General features: G+C 38.5%; 3 protein-coding genes across 3 annotated transcripts in view; 1 reads left to right on the plus strand and 2 right to left on the minus strand.

Moving 5' to 3' along the window:
* Positions 1 to 582: 582 nt before the first annotated feature.
* LOC6534135 (H/ACA ribonucleoprotein complex subunit 2-like protein) lies at positions 583 to 1318 on the minus strand. The gene is made up of 2 exons (XM_002094783.4): positions 976 to 1318; positions 583 to 917 (listed from the first exon to the last, which is right to left on the minus strand). Exons 1-2 carry the CDS (start codon positions 1224 to 1226, stop codon positions 686 to 688), a joined length of 483 nt encoding a protein of 160 aa, XP_002094819.1. The 5' UTR covers positions 1227 to 1318; the 3' UTR covers positions 583 to 685.
* A 218-nt stretch (positions 1319 to 1536) lies between these two features.
* On the minus strand, positions 1537 to 2526 carry LOC6534136. The gene is made up of 2 exons (XM_002094784.4): positions 2391 to 2526; positions 1537 to 2332 (listed from the first exon to the last, which is right to left on the minus strand). The coding sequence occupies exons 1-2, from the start codon at positions 2416 to 2418 to the stop codon at positions 1638 to 1640; spliced, it is 723 nt and encodes a 240-aa protein (XP_002094820.1). The 5' UTR covers positions 2419 to 2526; the 3' UTR covers positions 1537 to 1637.
* A 1783-nt stretch (positions 2527 to 4309) lies between these two features.
* Positions 4310 to 22364, plus strand: part of LOC6534137 (Ig-like and fibronectin type-III domain-containing protein 2) — a 72921-nt gene continuing 54866 nt past the window's right edge. The window contains exon 1 of the mRNA XM_002094785.4: positions 4310 to 4825. The gene's annotated coding sequence lies outside the window, so the exon portion shown is untranslated. The remainder of the gene's footprint in view (positions 4826 to 22364) is intronic.

Genomic DNA, 22364 nt, shown 5'->3' on the forward strand with positions numbered 1-22364 from the left:
AAAACAATTTATATGAAACCAGCTACGCTGAAAATACTTATAAAAAATCACAAAAAAAAGAGAAAACAAAAAAGATCCCCAAGGGACAGCAAAAAAAAAAATTCTTGCAATTTTGGTTTCCTTTGCCGGCAGAAAACTGTTTTAAGCCAACAATCTTTCCATCTTAACTGATTTCGAAATTACATGGCTTGAAATTGTCCATTTCCATACCAGCGGTTTTGAAACTATCTCTATTAACCCAACTAACAGTGCTACATAGGATATAATTCGATTAACTAACGTTTAAAATCTCGACTTTGTTTGAGAGCGGGGTCAATCGTATTTTAAAATAGAAAGTTTCCGAGCAGTTTAAAAAGGTATTCGAGAGTTTGTTTATCCATTAAATTTGAATGCTGATGAAATTAGATTAGATAGTTCAGATATTTTTAAAAGAAGCTTAAAGAGTCTCATCCGCATTGGTTTTGAGACAATTTTTTTAGTTTATTAAAACGTTTGTGTTTTCCAATCATCTATAGAATTATAAATAAGCGCCATTTGCTTACTCTTTTTTTTTTTAGTAACCACATGGATAGCGTTAATCAATTTGATTTGGGGATGCCAAAAGAATCGGCATTCTCTGAAGTTTATTGGTACGTTTTGAACTTAACTAGGTACTTAATTAGCAGGTGGAACTAATCCTACAGATCTAGACGGGTATGTTCAGTGCAGACAGCTCCTCCTTGACCTCATCGTACAGGTCCTTGTACTCATCGTTCTGGCGAACCAGCAAGGCGACTGTACCGCGCTTCACGCCCATGGCAGCTCCCAGATCCGCCCGACTTGGGGTGTAGGCATACGGGATGCCCTTCTCCTCGCAAACGGCGGGCAAGTGGCACATGATGTCCACAGGTGTAACATCGCCAGCGAAGATGCAGATTCTGGAAAAGATCAGGGTTTTAGTGATTGGCTTTCAGTCGGGGATCACTCAGCACTTACCCTGTTTCGCCCTTGCGCAGGCGAGTCTGTACATCCTTCAATCCATTGCGCAGGAAAGTCTTGTGCTTCATGGCCTTCTTCACCAGTTTGTAGCACTTTTTGGCCAGTTTTTTACCTGCCATCGGTTTCGCGATGGCGTTTACAAAGATCAGCTTGTCGTCGTAGGACTCCTCCTCCTTGATGGTAACATCGCCGCTGGCCACCACGGACTCATCGGCATCCTCGGAGCGCTCTACTTTCACTTTAACCATGGCTTTTCTGTTAAAAACGTGGATATATTATTTAAACTGCGGTTTTTGGTTCGAAACACGTGTTCAGTGTGACCGCGGGGGGAATTTCGAAGTATACTAGCGTGCCCAGAAAAGATACTTAAATAAATACTGTTGCCGTGTATTAGTAGGACTTACTCAATGGTTGGTGACTTTGCTAAAGCTAAGTTTCGACTCGTACACGGAGAAAAATTACCATCTGATTTGTGATTTTCCAGAACAGACGCTCAAATTGCTTTTGCTGAACTCAGGATTATGAAATATTTTTAAATAAATATAGAAATAAAAATCCTTTATGACCACATTAAACATTTATTAAAATCTCACATACAAATTCAAATCCACATGACATAAAACAGTTTAAAATTAGCAGAAATCTTACAGAGTATACAGTCAAAAGATCTGCTTGGCCAGTTGGATAATGTTCATGGCCAATCGGATCTCCCGGGCGCCGCGTACGCCCAGTGCCGCCAAGTCCTCCAGGGTCATTTGGATGAGCACCTCGATGTCGATCTCCTGGCGCGTGAACAGCTCCGTGAGATGTTCGTTCCCAGTGCGATCGAGCAGGGATTTGACACGAGGACTCAACGTGGGGTGCTCCACCGGGGAGCACGGCTTATAACGTGGATGACTGAAACTGGGAAGGGGACTCTTTGGGTGCTCCACCTTAATCTTTGTCCTCGTACTTTTCAACTTGGATGCCTCCTGCCTGAGACGCGTTTCCTGCAGCAGTCGGATATCCGGCTTTGGCCTGTCTTCCCTTTTGGTGCGCGATTTCGAATCTCCGGATTCTCCGAGTAGCTTGGTCTCCCCATTAAGAAGGGTACTTTGACTGGTGGGCGAAAATACGGAACGCGTGCGCATGAATTTTTGTGAAAATCGCGTGGGCAAAGTTGATTCTGATAGTCGTTTTAGGCCGGATAATGCTGGTCGACTGTTTGGCACAGTTAGATTATTGGCCTTTGGCACTCCAAAGAGTCCATATTTCGCGAAACCTTTCCTGCCAGCGCCCCCAGTGGGCGTGACATCTTCGAATGTAAAAGCTTCGGTGGAGAGGGGAGTTAGTGGGGTCAGTGGAGATGCGGGATCTATCGAAAACAGGAATAATAATTTTAATGTTGCCTATAATGGTATTAGCAGTAGTACCTCTATAGACGCGGTTGTAGCGCTCCATTCTGTAATTTTACAAATATTATTTTCCACGAGCACAAAGACGACAAAAAAACGTGCAAAAAGATTTGCGAAAAGCAACTAACTGTAAGTAACTGCTTTGATAATGCGACCGCATTAAGAGCGGTTAAAATTACCGAAGATTCGATGATCAGGCAACTCATAAAATCCTAGTAAAGACCATTATTAGTGCTGAAAAACGATCCTTTAAAATATACCCTATGATAAGCTTCATCGTACATAGAGATATATATTTTAGTTTAAAAAGGAGCTTCTACTATAGATAGTTTAGTTTGATTTAAACCGATTAGTGAGTTAAAATAAAAATTATACTTATTATACCCGTTACTCGTAGAGTAAAAGGGTATTCTAGATTCGTTGATATTTAAAAATAGTCTTGGACTAAAAATAAGTAATTGACAAAAAATAAAATAACGAAAAACATAAACCAAAACAATTAAAATAGTAAGCTATTAATTTATTAGTAATTAAATAATTAATAATTGTAATCTGCCGCATTAGAATATTCAAATCCAAGAACTTATCTATTATACAAATCTCTAAAGTCACCCTCGTGATTTGGGTGAAATGAAAAAATTAGAATAAAAGTTCAAGAAACTCGGCACGCATTAATATTTACCATTTCACATGTCTAAGTACCAAATTTCGATTTATACCGTCTACATAATATTATTTTGCTTCTAATTAAAGCGAGTTTGTCCAGTTTCTTAGTCGTTATTTTTGCGATGCGATTTGATTTGATTTTTGCTTCGGTTTTTGCGACGGAGTTTCTGCGACGAATTTTTTTGCGAATTGGCAGTCAACAGATGAACCGATAAAACGTAAACAATTGTTGCACAAAACGTGCAAATTAAGTGAACAAAAATAATCAATTAAGTTAATTTAATGACGCTGAAAATTCACAATTCTTGCGTGCAATAATGGCAATATTCATAAAGGTAATAAACACTCGGAGTAAAAATTGTCAATTTTCATATGAAAAGATACACAAATGAGTTGCTTAAAAGTATAAATTAATTGTCTTACTTTAACTATAACATAAAAAATAATATAACTATAACTATAAACAAAAATTTTTATGTTAATAAAAATTATTAATTAAATTGATAAAATACTTCAGTAGAAGTTTGCTGTGCTATTTCCAATGTGTTATAAATTAAAAGGAACTTTTTTTTATTTTCCTTTTGCAGCTCGAGTTACAAACATTGATGATTTAAACTAATTAGTAGTAAGAAAATGGAAATATCTGTACCGAAAATAATGTATTGGAAATGTAATGTATCTTAAATGCATTAAGCGTCTTTTTTTGTAAATAGACATTTATGAAGAACTATTAAGATAAGCTGTAGTTAACTGAGGCTTCGGTATAATTTTCAGCACCCGCGACTTGAGAGTAAAATATATATATACACATATACGTATGTAGATATATTTTTTAGGTTCTGCGAAATCATGACATTGCCACCTGTTAAAGCCCCACAGATATATTGGCGCTGCTGCTTGGCTGTTTGGGTCTTAGGCGCTTACCTTGCTTTATTTGGTTTTTCGTGGGCAAGAACAACATGGAATTATTGTGTTTGCGCAGTCGGCAATGCCGAAGCTTTAGCTAGCCCCCTGCTCTCCATAAACTGCCCCCCTGCGGACCAAGTTGGCCACATGTGGGGCTTGTTGTTGCCGGCTTTTGGCCAAGAAACAGCTGAGCTCGGCCAGCTGCTTTGTGTTTATATTTTTTTCACGAGCATCGGAGGAGCGGCTGCGCAGTGGCTATAATACCCCCCCGATCCACAAGCAAATCGAACAGAAAACCGAAGCGGAAAGCCGAGCTTTTTGGCGACTCGACTCGAGAACGGACGTATAAAATTGCGATGGCTCGCCACAAAGCGATTCAGTCGTCTAACGGAGTTCAAACCAAGCTGAGCTGGAAAAGTTCTGGTGCCTATAGCGTGGAAAATCAATCCATCGAGTAGTCTGTCGTAAATATTGAGAGAGCCGATATAAATACACCCAAGTCATAAACAAGTGCGTTTGAATACCAACAAAAAAATAAGAAAAAAAGGCAGAAATCATTTACGAGTGCTGTGCTGTGGGCGCATAATTGTATGCAAAAGTGCATAAAGTATCCAACCGAATATAGCGAAATCAATTTGTTGGGGGGAACCACCCAAATAAATTCCCCATCAATTCTTTTCGACCACTTGAGCCGTGTTCTTGAGACATGCAAAAGTAGCCAGTGAAGTGTTAAATACAAAAAAAATAAAAAATTGGAAAAAAAATAATAGTAACAACAACCAAGCAACAACTAGCGACAACTTGCGAAACGTATTTTTGCGAGTGTTTTTTTGTTTGTTCGCCGCCGACGACGACGAAGCCGCCTCAACAAAAGAACTTTGGTAGGTTTTTATTCGGTTTTCCACTGGAGCTTTGCCTTTGTTTGCCTTGCCGTGGATTTCATGCAAATTAAATTAAGCAATTAAACGAAACACACACAAAAATTGTATTTGCCAAGCTCGATTCTTTAGATTTCTTTCGTTTTTCGCCTTTGCTTGGCGATTGTATTGGATTACCTCATATAAGAGCTCCCTAGGTGATTGCAAAAGTTTCGTTATTAATTTGTTTGTTTCTTTTTTTTTTTTCTTTCTTTTTTTTCGGTTCAACGTTTCTGGGTATATTGGCAATAATTACAAAACTTACCCAATCGGTCAGTTATTATCGCCTTGTCGGATTGTGCTTGATTTTGCTGTACTAGTTTTTGCACTAGGAGTGCAAGTACATTTTTATTCTGTTTTATTTTTCCACTTTGCCCGGTTGCTTCTCTCATGGAAATTCAAATAAAAAACTCAAAAAACTTTTTTAATAACAACAGACGGCGGGGGCGAAAGGCGGGGGAGTATGGGGTTCATGGTTGGGGCTGCACTGGAATATATTTAATTGAACAACAAAAAGAAAGCCAAACAATCATAGGCATCGCAGAAAAGTGAATTGTTGTTGCTCTTTTGCCGCTCAAATGATACACAATGGACAGCCAGAGTACAGCTGCCACCTAGAACAAGTGGCATAATAAATATTTAAAAAACAAACAATGATAGAAAATACGTTGAACGAAATGAAATATTCAAAAGTGTACTTATTGCATTTAAGCTGGAATATGTGGCTTAAAAATGGAAAATTTTTATCAAAAGTAGTGACTGCACTCAAGTTTAAATCATGAATCATTGGAAATTATTGCACAAATTTACTTAATTTCAAAATGAAGGCAACATATGTTTTTCCAATGCCCCAGATCGCACCGAAAATATTTTTTTTGGGCTTGCAATTCATTTTTAGCAATCAGAGCAGCTTATAAGCACTTGTGTAGTTCAACCAACAATTTTGTTGTTCTGAACAAGTTAAAAATAAATCAACCGACGCCAAACAAATAGACTCCGTACTTTCATAAAAAAATGTGTATAAAATTTATAATGAAGCCAAAAGGCAGAGGTACCCATTTAAAGTATATAAGGACCCTCAGCCTCAGCCTGTTTAAAAAAAAGTACAAAGGCAAAGAAGCAAATTTGGAAATGTACAAACATAAAATTCGCTTTGGCAAACAGATTTGAAAATAGACCAAAACAAACCAAAAGCAATAAAAGAGCACGGCAAGTACGAGCAAATTGTTGAAAAATGTAACAAGTCAAAGGAATTTTTTTCAACGTCAAATTCGGTTTCCCCCATTTCCCGCATTCATTTCCATTCGCTTGGCCAAAATTTTTGCGATAATTTAAATAGAAAAAGTTAACAAAAAATGAAGAAGCAAATGTTGTTTGCTTTCGCTGAAAACGTAAATAAAACATGAATATTTAGAGTATACTTGCACGGATATATAGTGTATAGTGGAATGCATGGCGTAAAGTTTTGTGGATTTAGCACGTTATATTTAATGGAATTTTTAACAGGCATCGTGGCAAGGGAAAAATTAAAAAAAAAAAAAATATCCTAACCTACAAAAACATTGATAAAAAGAATGGTTGAATAAAGGCGAAGATGCTTGTAGAAATCATATATTCCGTTTAAATCCAACAAAAAGCCAGTCCAAAGTGTGTTGCTCTCGGAAGTTGAGAAACTCGAAAAGATTAAAACAAATGCCAAGGAAGTTTTTGGCTTTTTGATTTGGCTGATTTTCAACTTTTCTTTTAATGCCCCACACCACCCCACTCACTTTTCTCTGACAAATATGCAAATGAAATGCGTTCAAGTATTTGCTGAAAATTAAACGGAAATAATTGAATTATGCTTAAATCGAATGAGAAGCGTTTCAATTGAATTTGATCAAAAGGCAGCAATCGCATTGAATAAATAAATATGCGAGCGCTGTGAAAAACTAACCTATGGCGAGGAAAATAATGTAAATATTTGCGTAATCCAACATCATTTGCATAGGGCACCAAGTGAAAGCAGTTGCATGGAAGAATTCAACTGTCTCTCCCTCTCGGATTTTTTCTTGTTGGATTTTGGTTTTATCTGCAAGGATGTTTGACAGGCTGCCGGAAGTCTGCCAATTAGAGCAGGATCTGCAGGCCAGGATTTAGTCGCAAAAGCACACAGAAATGCAAGTATTTTAAATAAGTTAAACCGAGTATGTGTCCAACCCGAGTGGTGCAAATAAATGCCTAAGCATTTTAAAAGTTTTCAAATAATAAAATCCATAATTAATGGCTGGCAAAAAACAACTAAATCAAAAGAGAACTTGCACAAGTGTGTGAAATTTTAAATTAAAGGATAAACTCACTTTCATGTGTTGGACGAGTGTGCTTGGTCTAATTCCCAAAGGCTCTGTTTCCACCCTAAGAACCAAAATGAATATGAATGTGCATCGTATGTTTTGCCAGCTTGAGTCGCCTGCATTGGGGATTTCCCAGCAGTCCAACAAAAAATGAAGCAGAATTGTCCAACCAAAATTTATTCTGTTGTCGCTTTAGAATAGAGCAGCCACCAAGGACCAACTAAAAAAATAATAAAAAAAAAATAGGATAAAATACATAGAAGTACAGATACAATTTGCCGGAAAAAAATGTTTGCCCAAAAACTGCAGTTACAATGGGAAGAAGTGCTGGAATTCGTTTCAAAATTATCGAAATACAAGTTAAGCCCAAAGTTATTGGTTCAAAAGGTTAGTGTAGAACATTTGTATGTTAAAGGAACTAAAACTATCTAATAGTGATACTTAATTATGCATTTTATAAACCCAGTTAATGGAAATATGTAAAGCTTCATCCGGCGCAATTCAATGCAAAATGTAGTAATATTGATTGGCCCACACCTTTCAAAAGGTATAAAATGATGCCTAGAAGACCTTCCTTACGCCATGAGTATCCAGTTGATTGTGGGCCCATTGTAGGGGCGATTGTAGACGAGCGTCGAGTGACTGAGCTAAAGTCACATGAGTGCAATTTTAAAACAGTGAAAGATATATAAAGCGAAAGCAAACAACTGATCAAATCTCGGCGCTATTGCAATGGGCGTCGTTTTCCGAAATGACGGCATAGATGTACGCCCATAAAAAAAATATATATAGACGAGCGAAGCCTGAAAGTTGAGAATGAGATTGAGAATGAGAATGAGCTGGGGGCCAAGGCACTAAGATGGCAAACAACTGAGGTTGCAATAAATCCCCGGCAAGACAAGCAAAAGGAGCTGCAATTGAACCGCCTGCTCTTTGGCGCTTGCTCCTTCGTCCTTAGTCCTTTCTCCTTGGTAGTTGGTAGTTGGTCCTCCATCCGTCGTCCTGGGCTCGTATAGCGCAACAGAATGTCAATTACTTGAATGTGAGGTTAGGTCAAAGCCATCTAGCCGAGCTTGATTTTCATTTGGAAATTCCCTGTCCGGCCTGGAAAATGGGAAAAACTATTGGGGGCCCATGGGCTCCCTGATTGCCTCCCAGTTACTTTGACTAATTTCGGCAAATCGACGTGCGATTGCAATAAATTCTTGTTGAAAATCTGGAAATTCAATGGATTAAGGGATGTGCGAAATTTACCCTTGATTTGTGGTTTGATTTTTCATATTCCAATTGCATTTATTACCTACTGACCACATAGCAGTTGTGCACTAACACTCAAAGAAATTAGGAATAAGAAACCATTAAGAAATATATAGATACTTTTTGCAATTTTAAAATGTAAAGTCGAACATAAGTTTTTACACTTCGTGGTTTTAGGAAATTTTAAAATTATAATACAATTTATTGAACTTTGCCAAGCATTTTCAAAAAGCATTTATGTAAAATATTTTTGTGTGTGTTTTCGATTGAGGTCGTAATTTTTGAATTTATGGCACACTTTTTTGTCAGTGAGCCATCAAGAAGTGAGCAGAAAAGAGTCTTGGACCAAGTCGAAGGGTTCTTTTTTGTGGGTTTCCATTTATCGATGGCCAGCTTGCATGTTTGTCTGTCAATTGGATTTCGTCCTGGAAGTGAGCTTTGAGTTCTGGGTTTCCGTTTGCCATCCAGATCCACGTCCATAGCCAACGCCAACGCCAACGCCATTGCCCGAATCTGAATCAGAAACCGAATCACAGGCACTTGGCCGCCTTTGAGCTTTGAACATGCGAGAGGCTGGCCTGGTCAAATGCTTGGCTCGTTTGCAGGTTTCCTTTGTGCCGCTGGGCTTGGAATTCCAGCTTAGAGTTGAAGTTCGAAGATTGCATGCCTTCAATCGTTTACTGCGTTGAATAGCTGAAATACACGTCTATTCCCCTTCCTGGAAAAACCCTAGAACAATAGAAAAATTATACTTATCCGTAAATGAAATCAGCAGAAGGGCCACGATTAGAGAGGGCTTGTTAAAACACCAAAGGGTGAATGTGACAGGTTGGGTAATTGTTGTTAATCAGCTTTAGCTTGTCACACCCTAACTATACTATATTTCTATGGAAAAAACATTGTAACATTTTGTTGCTGAAAGATCCTCATACTTCGTTTTAAAATAATTCAAATTAGTTTTTATATTACAATGTAGGAACATTTATTAACATTCTCATGGAGTATTTCAAGCTATAGTTTCATACTTTGTAATTTACCCTCTAGAACAGTTAAAAAAGTTGCTTCTTTTCCAAATCTCTGCACAAGTTGATAAACAACATCAAAGAGACATAAACACAAAAAGAGCAGACTGAGTCTCAGACTGTGACTATAACAGAATTTACCCCGCGAAAGTGCGCCATAGTCACACTTTAATAAATATTTTTGGAAATATAATATATAGGGAGCTGAAGAAAATAACATTTACTTGTTAACTCATAGTTGGCCTCTATAATTAGATAAAGTTTTAATGGAAGTGAATTAGGCTTTAGTTCGGCAGAAATGAGGTGGCTCCATTAAAGAAGAGTCGAATATTTTTTTGAAGTGCCAAGTGTAGTTGGTAGTTGGGCAAGTAAACTTAAGATAAAGCAAGTGACGAATACGTCGACGTCTTTTGGCTCTGATGGAAGCAGTCGCAGGAGCCGTCGCATCAAAATAAATGGATATAGTTTAAGTGTATGAAAAACATGGCCGAAACGGAAGAACTAATGGATGGATGTATGGCTGGCTGGTTTGTTGGCTGGCTGGTTGGCTGGCTAAAAGATGGGCTGTGACAGGGGGTCGAGATGTAGCCAGAACTGTCAGATCTGATGCCGTTGTTGCTGTTTTATTCTATGAACTCAGAACGCGTCGCGTCATTCGCAATTTTTCTATTGTTTGCGCAGTTTTTTCCGCTCGCTTTTTTCCCCCACTGTGTACCCCTCCTTTTTTGCACGTTACGTCTGTTTGTCAGACAGCTGAGCACTGTTTATATGCCAGACATATAGCCAGCCATATAGCCGTATAGCTAGCTACCCCCGCACATATATCCGGATATATATGTACGCATATATCTCTGTGTGCCCAGACGACTGCCTGTCGACGGAGTTCGCTCGTATTACCCTGTCAATCTTTACTTTCATGCGCTCGTTTGCAGCGTTTTCGCGCCGTAAGTGAGAGGGAAATTACGGAGGTGTTTTCGACCAATCCCCGATGTGGAGTGGCGTTTTGGGAAATTGCTATAGCATTGATTTCGATTTGATCTGTATTTGGTCGACATTAGGCGGCAACGCTCATTCGACGTCCTCTCCTTGACATATATTGATAAAATTACTTTTTCTACTAAATTAAGGGATATTTTGTATTAATAAGATTGAGAGAGATTATAATATTTAAGATGTAACATAAACTTACCCCCTTTGGTAATCCAAACTACCTCCCTGCTACAAAGCGAAATGAAATTGCCAAGGAAGTTTGCCGGATTTGCAACATAATAATGCTGGAAGAAACTGAATGCAGCCCCTTAATAGTTTTCATCCATATGAACGTATTAAAATCCTGCAAAAAAAAGGCTGGCCGTCAAAAAAATAAAATAAAAAGGAAATACGGTGGCGGGGGGAAAATGCGATGAAGGCTTTGTCCATGTTCGTTGCTAGAGAAATGAGCAAAAATTCCACCGAAATGGCAAAGGCGGCGGGAGAATGGGGAATGGGGGCGTGGCCGCGGCGGGAGTGTAGTGGAGTGGAGTGGAAATGGGAGTGCCTTGTGTGACACAAGTGACACTATTTTCTGGCGCTGCCAGTGCCGCAAGTAGAAATTCGCTAATGCCCGCTGTTGCAGGCGGCAGGCAGCAGGCGGCAGCAACAACAAACAAGCGCACTGGGGGATGCAGCGCCATGTTGCAATTATTATTTCCGGCTGGAAGCGAAAAATAAAGTTGGATATGCAATGAGCAGGAAGCAGCACACGCCAAAAGCACAGGCGTGGCGTGCGAAAAAATGAGGCCTCACTCCGGCGAAATAACACTCATCCGCCGCGTTGGCCAACCTCAAATCCTGTTCGTGATGGGAGAGTAGCGAAGGGATTGCGAAGTGGAACCCTCTTAATTTAAGGATTAGTGCTTCTTATTTTGTTGATACTATAGCACATAGTTTGTGTACATTTGGAAATAATTAAACTGCGATTATAAGTTGTAGGTAGGCTATACATACATATTGTGCTTCCTTCTTGCTGACCTCATTTTGTGTATAAATGTTAATAAGTTACAGCTTATTTCGATGACCTCGTGTATCGGCGATTGCACTGAAAAGAAGCAATACAAATTATTATGGTTGCGAATTTATAGTTTTTTTCTGGGCTGCTCTTCTAGATATATCTTTATCGCGAGCCTTCACTGTTCTTTATATTCTTAGCCCGCTAAATTCCAGCCCATCAACAGTGGCAGCAAAAAAAAAAGCAACCGTGGAAGGCAGGGCCTGCGACGCCGTTTCCTCTTTTGTTTGTGTGCAGCGCATAATTTGCGAGACAAACATGCAAAAATGCCCCAGAAGTGAAAAAAATATCCCAACCTACATCCAGATCCATGCATATACATATATGCAGGCGTACATACGGAACCGAAAAGGGAGAACAATTCCCCAGCAAGTTGAAGTGCAAAATGGCGGGAGCAAAGGACTCCAAACGGGGGCCTAAAAGCGCGGCTTACAGAGGCGGTAGCCACAGGGGGGTTTAACGGGGGAAGGAATGGGGGAGGGTGGTGGTATAAAAAGGGGTTTTCCAAAGGGGGGACTGTGCGGTTGCGGCCTGAAGATTTCGAAGTTTTTGCGGTGGCCGCTGCTCGTTTCGTTTCGCTTCAAGACGCAAAGTTTATCTTGCGCTTAGGCGCAGCGGCCGCGAGTTGCAACCGATGGCTTCATCTCAAAGGATCTCTACTTCGTCCTGTTTGTAAGTGTGATGTACTTGAAAAAAAGGTTTCAAATAAATATTTGTATTACAAATTATAATATACATACTTTATTAGCCTGGAGGAATGTTATCACCTTAGATAATATTTATTTTCACCGAAAAGTTACAACTTACTTAAAAACCTAAATTTCTGATTTCAATTGCCTTTGACCATTATTACAAATTGAAATTTGTTTTTATAGAAAACTTCACTAAGTACGCATTTAGTTGCTTGGTTCATTCTGGTTGTTGACAAAAATGATTATTTGAAATTTTATTTAGTTTGACCCTACTTTGTATGGTTCATAGATTTTTCTAGATTTTTCCTCTATTTTTCGGAGTGTTTTTGGCGTGGAAACTTTTTTTGGTTGGCCTTTTTGACTTGTTTATGGCCATAAGTTGATTTCCGAAATGGAATTCTCAAAAAGGGATTTGGCTGCCGGCTCGGCCCGAAACCTCATTATTGAACTTCAAAGCGAATGGCAAATCCCGCGGCCAAAAACCCGGTCAAAAACGGCCTCCGTTTATTTAAAGGAAATGTGGAAATGTACCGCCAGCTGCAGGACCACTATCCAAAACCACCCACCATTATCCCCACAATAATCGAAAAAAAAAGAATCCATTTTTTTATGTGCGCCCCACTTCATTGTCTTGGATCCAAAATGGAGGAAGGATATTATTGACTAATGGCTGCAGTCGAGGCAAATTTATGGCGCTCCAAGGATGTGAGGGCTTGTGGATGTGAGGGTTAATGAACATTTTTGATGGTAATTGAATGCGATGCTCGGGTTTGCCACTGCAGTGATGTGTGATGTATTGCCCGCCCCCGGGGTAAAATATATAAATTATACACACGACTGATAAGCCAAATGAATTTGTCATGTCTCATACTTTAACTCTCAGCTGCTGATTGCGGACTAAACTGGAAAAAAATGAACAAAACGAGGGGGTAAATAAATAATTATGGATTGCGATGCATGTCACTTCAGTTTGTATATTGTAAAACTTTGAACTTGCCTGGCCAACAATAAATGCGAGTCTAGAAAACCCACAAACGAAATGGAATCGTAAAAATGGAAACAAGTTGCAAATAAACAAAAAGCCAAATCCCTTGTAGCCATAACCAAAAAAAAAAAAACAAATAAAAAAGGACAAGTGAGAATGGGAAAAGGGTAAAAGCAGCAACTGAAGGAAAACAAAAGGAAAACATTTGTTTAGCACTTGAAAAATGTGCTCGACTGCACAGGGCAACAGCGAAAATTCTGCGGCCCCTGATCATGTGGTTCCCCGCTTTTCCGAAAAACCCCGCTGCCTCTTTATTCTTGTCAACCTTTATATGAAAATGTTTGAGCTCGTTTTTTTGCTCCTAGTTAGACTTTGTGAACCCGAAAGGGCCTGCGTGTTCTTGCATTTGTCGCTTTTCTATATGGCTTAGACAGTGGTGTGGTTCATAGTTTTTTGTTATATATATATATCTATATATTATATAAAATAGTAAATTAAATGGTTAGCAATATCTTTTTAAATACAAAAAATAAAAATAAATAATTATATTTAAAAATTCGAAACTTTACTGCAATATAGCTTTTATGATGCCTTAAAAAAACACTTTTGTTTCGGGCTGGCTAATCCATTCTGTTGAGTTCAGATTTTAATACTTTGTGTTTAAAGCCGCAATAACTCTGGTTTCCAGGCAAACAAATCTAAAACTTCTGCGGCCTTTCAATCGTACAACATTTTAAATTTGTTATTACTTTAATAGCTTTGAGGGGCCACTGTAACTTTTTTTTGTCACTGTGGTCACGCCGCTGTCATCAAGCCAGATGCTCCCCCGTCTCAAAAATTTCCGACCCTCTCCCTTCATCGGTCAAACATTGGCACAAAAAAAGGAGAGGCGGAAAGTGGGAAAACTGGGAAAAACTTTGGGGAAAACCGAGGAATACAACATAATTGCAATTTGCGTAATTGTGCCCCTAAAGCTGAATGAGAAATGAGCGGCAACGAGTCGTGCGCTGAGTAACTGAGAAGAGAGTTAAGCTTTTGCTTAGCGCACGCGGATGACAACTCTACGGACGGACAATGCGGACGGACAATACGGACGGACAATACGGACCTACTGTGCGCCCACTGCGGATTCCGGACGGACTGGAGCACGGCTAAAATATGAATATCCGAATGTACTTAATAAACAAAAACACAGAAGAAAAGCAGCCAGAGTAAACAGTATGTAGTATGCATGGAAATGGAAAGAGCCAGCCCTTCATTTCACTCAAACCATTTTTTCAAGTCCCTTGAAATTTGCCAAGAGGTTTTTTCGGGAGTTGGGGGAAGTTTGGTGGCTTCCGTGTGACACCCATGGAAAACTGCACCGAAGTTTATTTTGTTTTTTTTTCAGGGTTTTTGTGTTGGTTGGGGAATATTTTTAATTTTAATATGCATGCTGGACGCAGCCGGAGGGCGGATACTGTGGCAGGGGGCGTGGTTTTCGGTTTTTGGGGTACATCAGTTGAAATTTTCATGGCCTTTGTAACTGCTGATAGTACGCGTTTATTTTCTGTTTTCATTGTTGTACATAAAAATACAAATTTTGTTGCGGGATTTGTAGATAGATTCAACTTCTAATTGAAAAATGTTGCATCAGGTTGTCGTTGCGAAAGTGAATTTCAAAATTCAACGTTCGCGTAGCGCAAGGATTAAATAGGTTTTTTTCACTGGAATTCAGGAAAAATACATTCTGCATAAGTTTCCTCAAACATTTTCAAAAGATTTGTTGAAATTGTGGAAAAGAAAATGTTGAAATAGTTTATTTTTTATAAATGCAGCTTTTTCAGTTTGTTTACCTTTTCTTAAATGTTATTCAATTTGTAATCTTATGCAGCATCGAATGCCTGTTTTTATAGACGCGCAACACACTTTTCAAAGAGTAATTATTGGGTAGTGCAGCAAGCAGCGCGAATCACAAATCACTTTTTAAAGGCGAACATGAGTTTTCCCACATTTTTCACATTTCATGTGACAGTCCATAACTTGGCCGCAAACAATGTTTGGACCGATTACACCTGTCGCCTAAAGCAGCCTTGATTTGGGGCCCTCTTAGCCGTCAATTTGCCCTCGCCTGTACTTTTTATTGCAGCCATGTGTTTATTTGTTTGGCCGGCACTTTGAGAGCCACTTCTCGGCAAAAACCCAACTTCAGACGTGCGGGAAAAAATAGTGGGGGAGGGGAAAAAAAGGCTGAAAAAATAAAATTACTTGACGCCCCCACACAGCAGCTGGCCAAAAACTCGTTGGCAAGCTTATTGTCAACTATTTAAATGCTGCAATTTCGGCCTTTTGTGCAGCTGGAATGTGTGAGGCCCGAGCAGCCATTACACTTGTGGCCATTGTTTGCCTTTATAGCCTTTTGTTGCATAAATCGTTTACTACAATAAAAAAACGAGCTGAAGAAAAAGTTGCTACCGCTATCGCCACTCGTACTTCTTGTTCTTGTTCTGCTGGCTGCCGTGTGTAATTTGTCATTCACACCACGTGCTCGGCTGAGAATTCAGCGGCGGCAGGAAGAGCCACTGCAGTCTGCAGTTCTTCACCCTCGCTCCTCAATCCTTCCATTTCCCATTTCCCACACTGCTCAAAACGTCCATTTTCCCAACCCAACTTTTCCGCAATCCAGACCCACCATCCAGCATTTTTAATGGCAGCGAATACACGCGTAAGACGCGACCATTTCCATAATGCAGCACAAGGGCCACCAGCATCTTCAGCTCGGATTGGTTGCACGTTGCGGGGCACAGTGGTTACAGAGTGGTCACATTACAGATAAATAAGTGTAAGGGGAAAATAGCTTTTTATGTAAACATTTTAAAAGTACCTTTAAAGGCAGCTTACTTAGCATTTTTATTCGAATGAAAAAAAATAATTGTTTAGATTTTAACTGAGCAATCTTTTAACATTTTCGGATAGCAATAACCAATGTCCATTGGCTTATTCGAAATGGTATTGTATAAGTACCAATAAAACCTAATTATTGAAAATTTAAAATGTTCAAAATTTTCATTAAAGTATGTATAAATGTATGCATGTAATTGTTAGTAGTTATAGTAATTGTTGAATTCTAAGTTTGCAATTTGTTAATGTATTGTATCTATTTAAAGCTTCCTTTAATCTATTTTGGAGCACATTTCGTTGACTCTGACCCACTGTGCACTGCACAGTAAGCGCAAAACTGTATGCACTCGAGCTGTATTTAAATGGTGTGTGAGCATTCGGAAAACCCTTCGCTCGTTCTTGTCGCAGCATCTTAGTGCTCTTTTTGCCAGCTTGGCGCACTTTTGTTCTTAAAATTCTGCGTACGTGATCGAAATGTTTGGCAATGTAATACATTCAGTACTTTCAGTGCTTATATCCCCCTGCATTGCTTGAATATAAATTTAGCTTAATTTTTTGTTTTCCTTTTTTTGTGTTTGAATATGTTTGCAAATTTATGTGCATTCAAGTAATTTATTCAGGGCATTTGGTAAATTTGATGGGGTGGAAATGAAAGCTCTGGGATTTTATAATCAATTTCTATATTTATGTACCTTCGCCCATTTTCTTTAATTTTATAATGGAATGTGTTGGTAATAAACATATTACATTTTATACATGCATTTTTGAAATTCTTCTTGATGAAGAAAAATGCTGTTTGGCCTTTATAACAAGGCTATTGATTATAAATCAATTATAAAATCATCAGTCACTTACCAGCTTTGTCTTAGACCTGAACATTCGAGTAAACAAAAGCGTGTACTCAATATCACGTATACGACATGGTTGTGTGCCTAACTTTACTCATTTAAATGTTCATGCTTACCCCGTGCTAAAGATGATTAATATGCTCAATAGGTAGTGCTGGGCATGGGGCATGGGCCCCGGAATTGGCACCAGGTGGAAGACCCCAATCCCCATCGGGTGGCGCTGGGCTCTCGGTGACCTTTTGTCTTAATTACACAAACACACATAGGTCCAATGCCCAGACGACCCATTTCAAGGCAAAATGCCACCGAAAACATCTCCCAGGCCAAGAAATATTAATGAGCTGCTGCCGACTTGGAGTGTTGTCTAAACAAAACAACCACGGCTATGGCGATGGTGATGGCGATGGCAAACAACATTTTGTCTGCTCATAGATTTTTGATTCAAATTTAATTACTTAAAGGAAATTATACTCAAATTGGCTTTCAGCTTTGGCGCACGCAAGTGGAAAATATTTTCATCTTCATCAAGATATTTTTGTGTGCGCTTGAGTGGGGATAAAGTGGAGTAGAGTTGCTTTTTTGGGTGGGGCGATTGTTTGGGGTGCCCTTTTTGTGTGTGTTTAATGCTATTAAAAAGGCTTTCAACAGAATATTTTTGGGTTATTTTAGAATCAATTAATCTATTAAATTGTATATATTTAATAGCATTAAATGGTTGTGGCTCCCTTGCTGACCGTTTTCCCATTTTGTTTAGCAATTTTGGGGTTTTTGGGGCCAAATCAAAAGGGTTTCTTAAATTTAAGAAAATTATTTCTGCTTTCGACTTAATAGACGCGGAAATAATTTCAAAGAAATAAAGATAATTAATCAAAATGCGTAAATAAGGCTGGGCATAAAAGAAAAGCAAAATGGTCCACCACCAAATCATCTTCAAATTTTTGTGAAACATTTATGGCAAACATCTTCGGCATTTCAATTTACACATTTTGTATTTTCCCGATTGCATATAAATAATTTATTGGAATAGTGTCAGGATTATTGCGGCTAACCGAGGCAATCGAAATGCCAATTTAGCAAACGGAAATCATCTAGAAGATTTCAATCGGAAGAAAGTGTCAACAGAACGGAAAATTTGCCAAATTAAAAATTGTGCCAAGAAATAACAAACGAATAGAAACCAACACGATATATATGTACATACTCGTATATATTTTCCATATGTTTGTGAGCAATATAAATCATAGTTCAAGGCTGGATTTAATGCATTTGCAGCCTGAGATGGCTTAGCACAAGGGCGAAAAACACTTGCGCCTGCCAGAACTGGAATAAAAATGCAATGTTTCATATATATAAGTGCATCCACAAACAAATGTATATGAAATGCGCATATATAACACATGGAGGACCGCAGCCAGCATTTAATATAAAAATAAATAAAACGGAACTAGGTTGCCCCCAGCTTAGTGAAAAACAGGACGGGAAGTGGGGATGCAATGTGTTATATAAGCAAAAAAAAAGTGCTTAGCCTGACCTTGACTTATAAACACTTTTATAACAATTATTTTTTCTTTTATTTGGTTTGCATTTTTCTCGCCGCTGCTTATTATTCCAACTAGCAACCATAGAACACAAATCATTAAAGTCGGAAAAAAACGTAATAATAAAGAAGCGAAACCCACTCGACTTGATGCAAATAAGCAAAACAGCAGCAGCAACTGAAATGCTTTGAGTGATGCCTATGAAGCTGAGCCAGCTGAGTGGGTCAGTTGAGCCAGGCACATGCGATCACAGTGAGCACTGGCTATGGGGAATTGAAGAAGTACACAAAGATGAAAGATGCAATATAAAAATGTAGTCAAGAGATACTTATTTAATGCACTGTTGTTCCATACCAATTAAGCTTTAAAAAGCTGGAAATTGTATTTATATATGTTTTCACTTTGCAAACTGAATAATGAATATATAAATATTTTGTTTAAATCACATCGCTGTAAAAAAAAAATATTGTAAAACAACTAATTATATTTACATTCAGTAAATAAAAGAATTTTCAATACACAGTAAGCACTTTTCGATAACAATGAATACCTTCTGTGGCAGACCCCTTATAATTGCACACAATCAGGTGACTCTCAGCCAGTTAAAGATTTGCCCAAGTGGGTAGGGCTCCCCATCCCCATCTCCATTCCCCATCTGCTACCACAGTACCTTCCCCTGACCTTCAAGTCGGAATCCACAATAACAATAACTATGCATGAGCTGTATGAAAGTCAAACAATAATGATTGGAAGGAACCACAAAAACCGACTGCGCCACAAAATCAATAATTAAAATCGCTGCAAGGTGCTTCTCTTGATTACACGAAAAGATACAAAAATCACATTTAACTTGAATCGAGAAAAAGTCAATGCTAGCTTCAAAGGCAGCAGCTAAATCAGCAATTTAAAAGCCAAAAAAAAAAAAGAAGCGAAACTGAAGACAGATAGGCAAAAGCAACAGTAGTACAGCGATGAGTTCTAAACGATAGACAGAAAAATATGAGAATAACGATACAGCATCATAGTCAGAACAATACAAAAAAAATACGAAGCTTAAACCGCAAAAAAATAGCATCGTTAGATGCGCCTCAAGGTCAGCTGAGCATTTTTATCGTATTGAATTCTCGGCGTTGAAAATAAGATAAAGAAAAATATAAGAAACTAATCAAAATAATAACTCTGAGCAATTAAAGTCGCTTTGAGACAAAGTAATAGCGACCTGGGACTTTTGAATACTCTAAAAATAAATATTTATAATAAAGTATAAGGATGCAGGTTGTAATATTAGCATTACAAAAATGTCAATAATTGGTATTTTTTGTTAGACACCTAAACAATTAATTTTAATTTAAACAGTGGATGATCTAACTTAGTATAGTTTGGGTTGAAATATACATCAATCAAATTATTTGTAACCCTTTGCGATTCTATAGAGTCCGAAATAATAAGCACTTGCTCTAACTAGTTTTAATTGACTTAATTTAAACTAATATGCAGTTGTCTGTATTGCATGTTCAAATGTCTAAGAAAATTTGACCCAGTAATAAAAAAATGACAAGTGTGTAGCTGTCTTTTAACTTGAAAGATCTTAGGGGTTACAAATTGGCAATCTTTAGATTTTTTCATAACCCAAATTCAACGTCTTACAATCATTAGGAATAAAGTTGGGACATTAATATTTGAAATACCTCTGGGCGATACAAATAGAGATACTGGACGTAAAACCCTGAACACAAGAGGGATAATTGCAACGTTTTGTGACTTCGACATGTGTAAGCCAAAGGGCTTACAAACTTGTTGGGGGATTTCAACTGGAGCTTTATGTTCACACATCTTGCCCAAGAAGTTATAACTCCTTAATCTGTTGTTGTTCTGTACTGGTGGTGGCTTTGGGGTTTAGGGTTTTCTGTTTTTTTTGTTTATGTGCCAACTTTGACAAACATCAGAAATGGATGCAATGCGAGGAAGGGTGACAAAAAGTGTGACAGCATTCTCAAAACTATTTTGCTGGGCCAAGCCCCAGAGGCGTTTTTGGATCTGTCAGAGTGCCAAGTGAAGAAGATATTGCAACATTTTTAGCACTCCAAGCGAAGAGGGGCACAAAGACTATTGACACAAGCTGGATAAGCTGACAAAGGTGCTAAAAAATGTGAGAAGATTGAACGCTTCACTGACTCACCTGCCCAAATGGCTGGCTGCCTGCCTGACTGACTGAATGACTGACTGACTGAATGAATGACTGTCTGACTGACTGACTGACAGGCAGTTTATCAAATGATGGACGGTTGTGTACATATCTCTCGATTCACAGTCACTTGTGTAGCTGCGCTGCTAAGTAACTGAAACTGGAATTAACTGAAGCCATATTTAGTGACAATTAGTGAGGGAACAGCAGCAGCCGAGCTAAACAATTTTCAATCCGAAAATGTGTAATGCGACACAGTTTGTGAAATGCGAAACTCAGCGAAAAAGTTGACAACTTTGGCTTGGGCAAACACCTCCACTGACACTTGGCACTCAGTGATGCATATTTGCAAATTGATATGCTTTAAATACGCTTTTCCTTAATTCTTGATTGTCAAAATATTAAATAGGAATTTTTAAAAATAATTGAAGGGTGACTAAATGCCATAATTTTAGCGTGACTGGTTTCTGTTATAGCTACCTCAGGGAAATAAGTATATGTGTATGATTATTTTTACTGTTTATGAGCCTATATCTTCTATAATCGTAGCTTTTATTCTATTATTGGTATGCAATACTCTACTCTTGCCTTCTGTTCTTACAATGCAAATGCAAAATTCTTCTTTGCTCACAATTCGTAGCACCGTTATAGAAAAATTGTGTGCTGCGATTTTTTTTTCTTAGGAAATAAGTATATGTGAACACAAAAGCTTGTGCGCATTTGTCAATCAGCGTGTTATTTGGATCGAGTAAATTGGTGTTAATTGACTGTATTCTAAAGAAAATAAATTAATTACACAAAAATAATATGTAAGTAATCAATTAATCGCATGTAACACTATAAAAAATGCAGTTTTTTTCTAAGAATGCCTCGTGGAACACACTTGTCTGTTGAAGAGCGCGGTCTGATTATGGGTTTGAGCGAAAGTGGCGCCAAAATTTCTGAAATAGCTTCCAGAGTTTCGAGACATCCAAATACGGTTGCAAATTTCTTAAAAAACGTGGAATCTTATGGAAAAGCCGAACGCAGTGGCAGACCCAGTACCATCGACGATAGGTGCAAGCGCGAGATTAAGCGTCTAGCTGTTAACAAGCAAATGTCTTGTAACGACATTAAGCGCCATTTGAAGCTCAAAGTGTCTAGGAGACGGGTTCATCAGCTTTTGGCAGAAAATAAGACAGTTAAATATAGCTCTCGGGTGCCTGTACCAATGCTACTACCACGTCACATAAGCACACGTTTGTCATTTGCCGAAAAATACAAATTTTGGTCCGAAGAATTCCGCAGTGTTATATTTTCGGATGAGAAAAAGTGGAATTTGGATGGCCCAGATGGGTGTCATAAGTATTGGCGTGATTTACGACATCCCCGAGAGACACGACACAAAAGGAACTTTGGCGGCGGATCACTGATGGTTTGGGCTGCTTTTGGATATGCAGGAAAGTCTCTTGTTTGTTTTATTCCAACCAAAACAAACTCCGAGATATATACCCAGTTGCTGGAAGAAGAATTAATAGACTTTGCAACGGAGCTTTACGCCGATAACTGGACTTTTCAGCAGGACAACGCTCCAATCCATACTTCACGTGCTACAAAAACATTTTTTTCTTCAAAATCTATACCACTTTTGGAGTGGCCAGCGATTAGTCCGGACTTAAACCCTATTGAGGACCTCTGGGGAATTCTTTCAGCAAGAATTTATAAGAATGGACGGCA

The sequence above is a fragment of the Drosophila yakuba genome, chromosome 3L (genome assembly GCF_016746365.2).
Source record: "Drosophila yakuba strain Tai18E2 chromosome 3L, Prin_Dyak_Tai18E2_2.1, whole genome shotgun sequence".
NCBI lineage: Eukaryota > Metazoa > Arthropoda > Insecta > Diptera > Drosophilidae > Drosophila > Drosophila yakuba.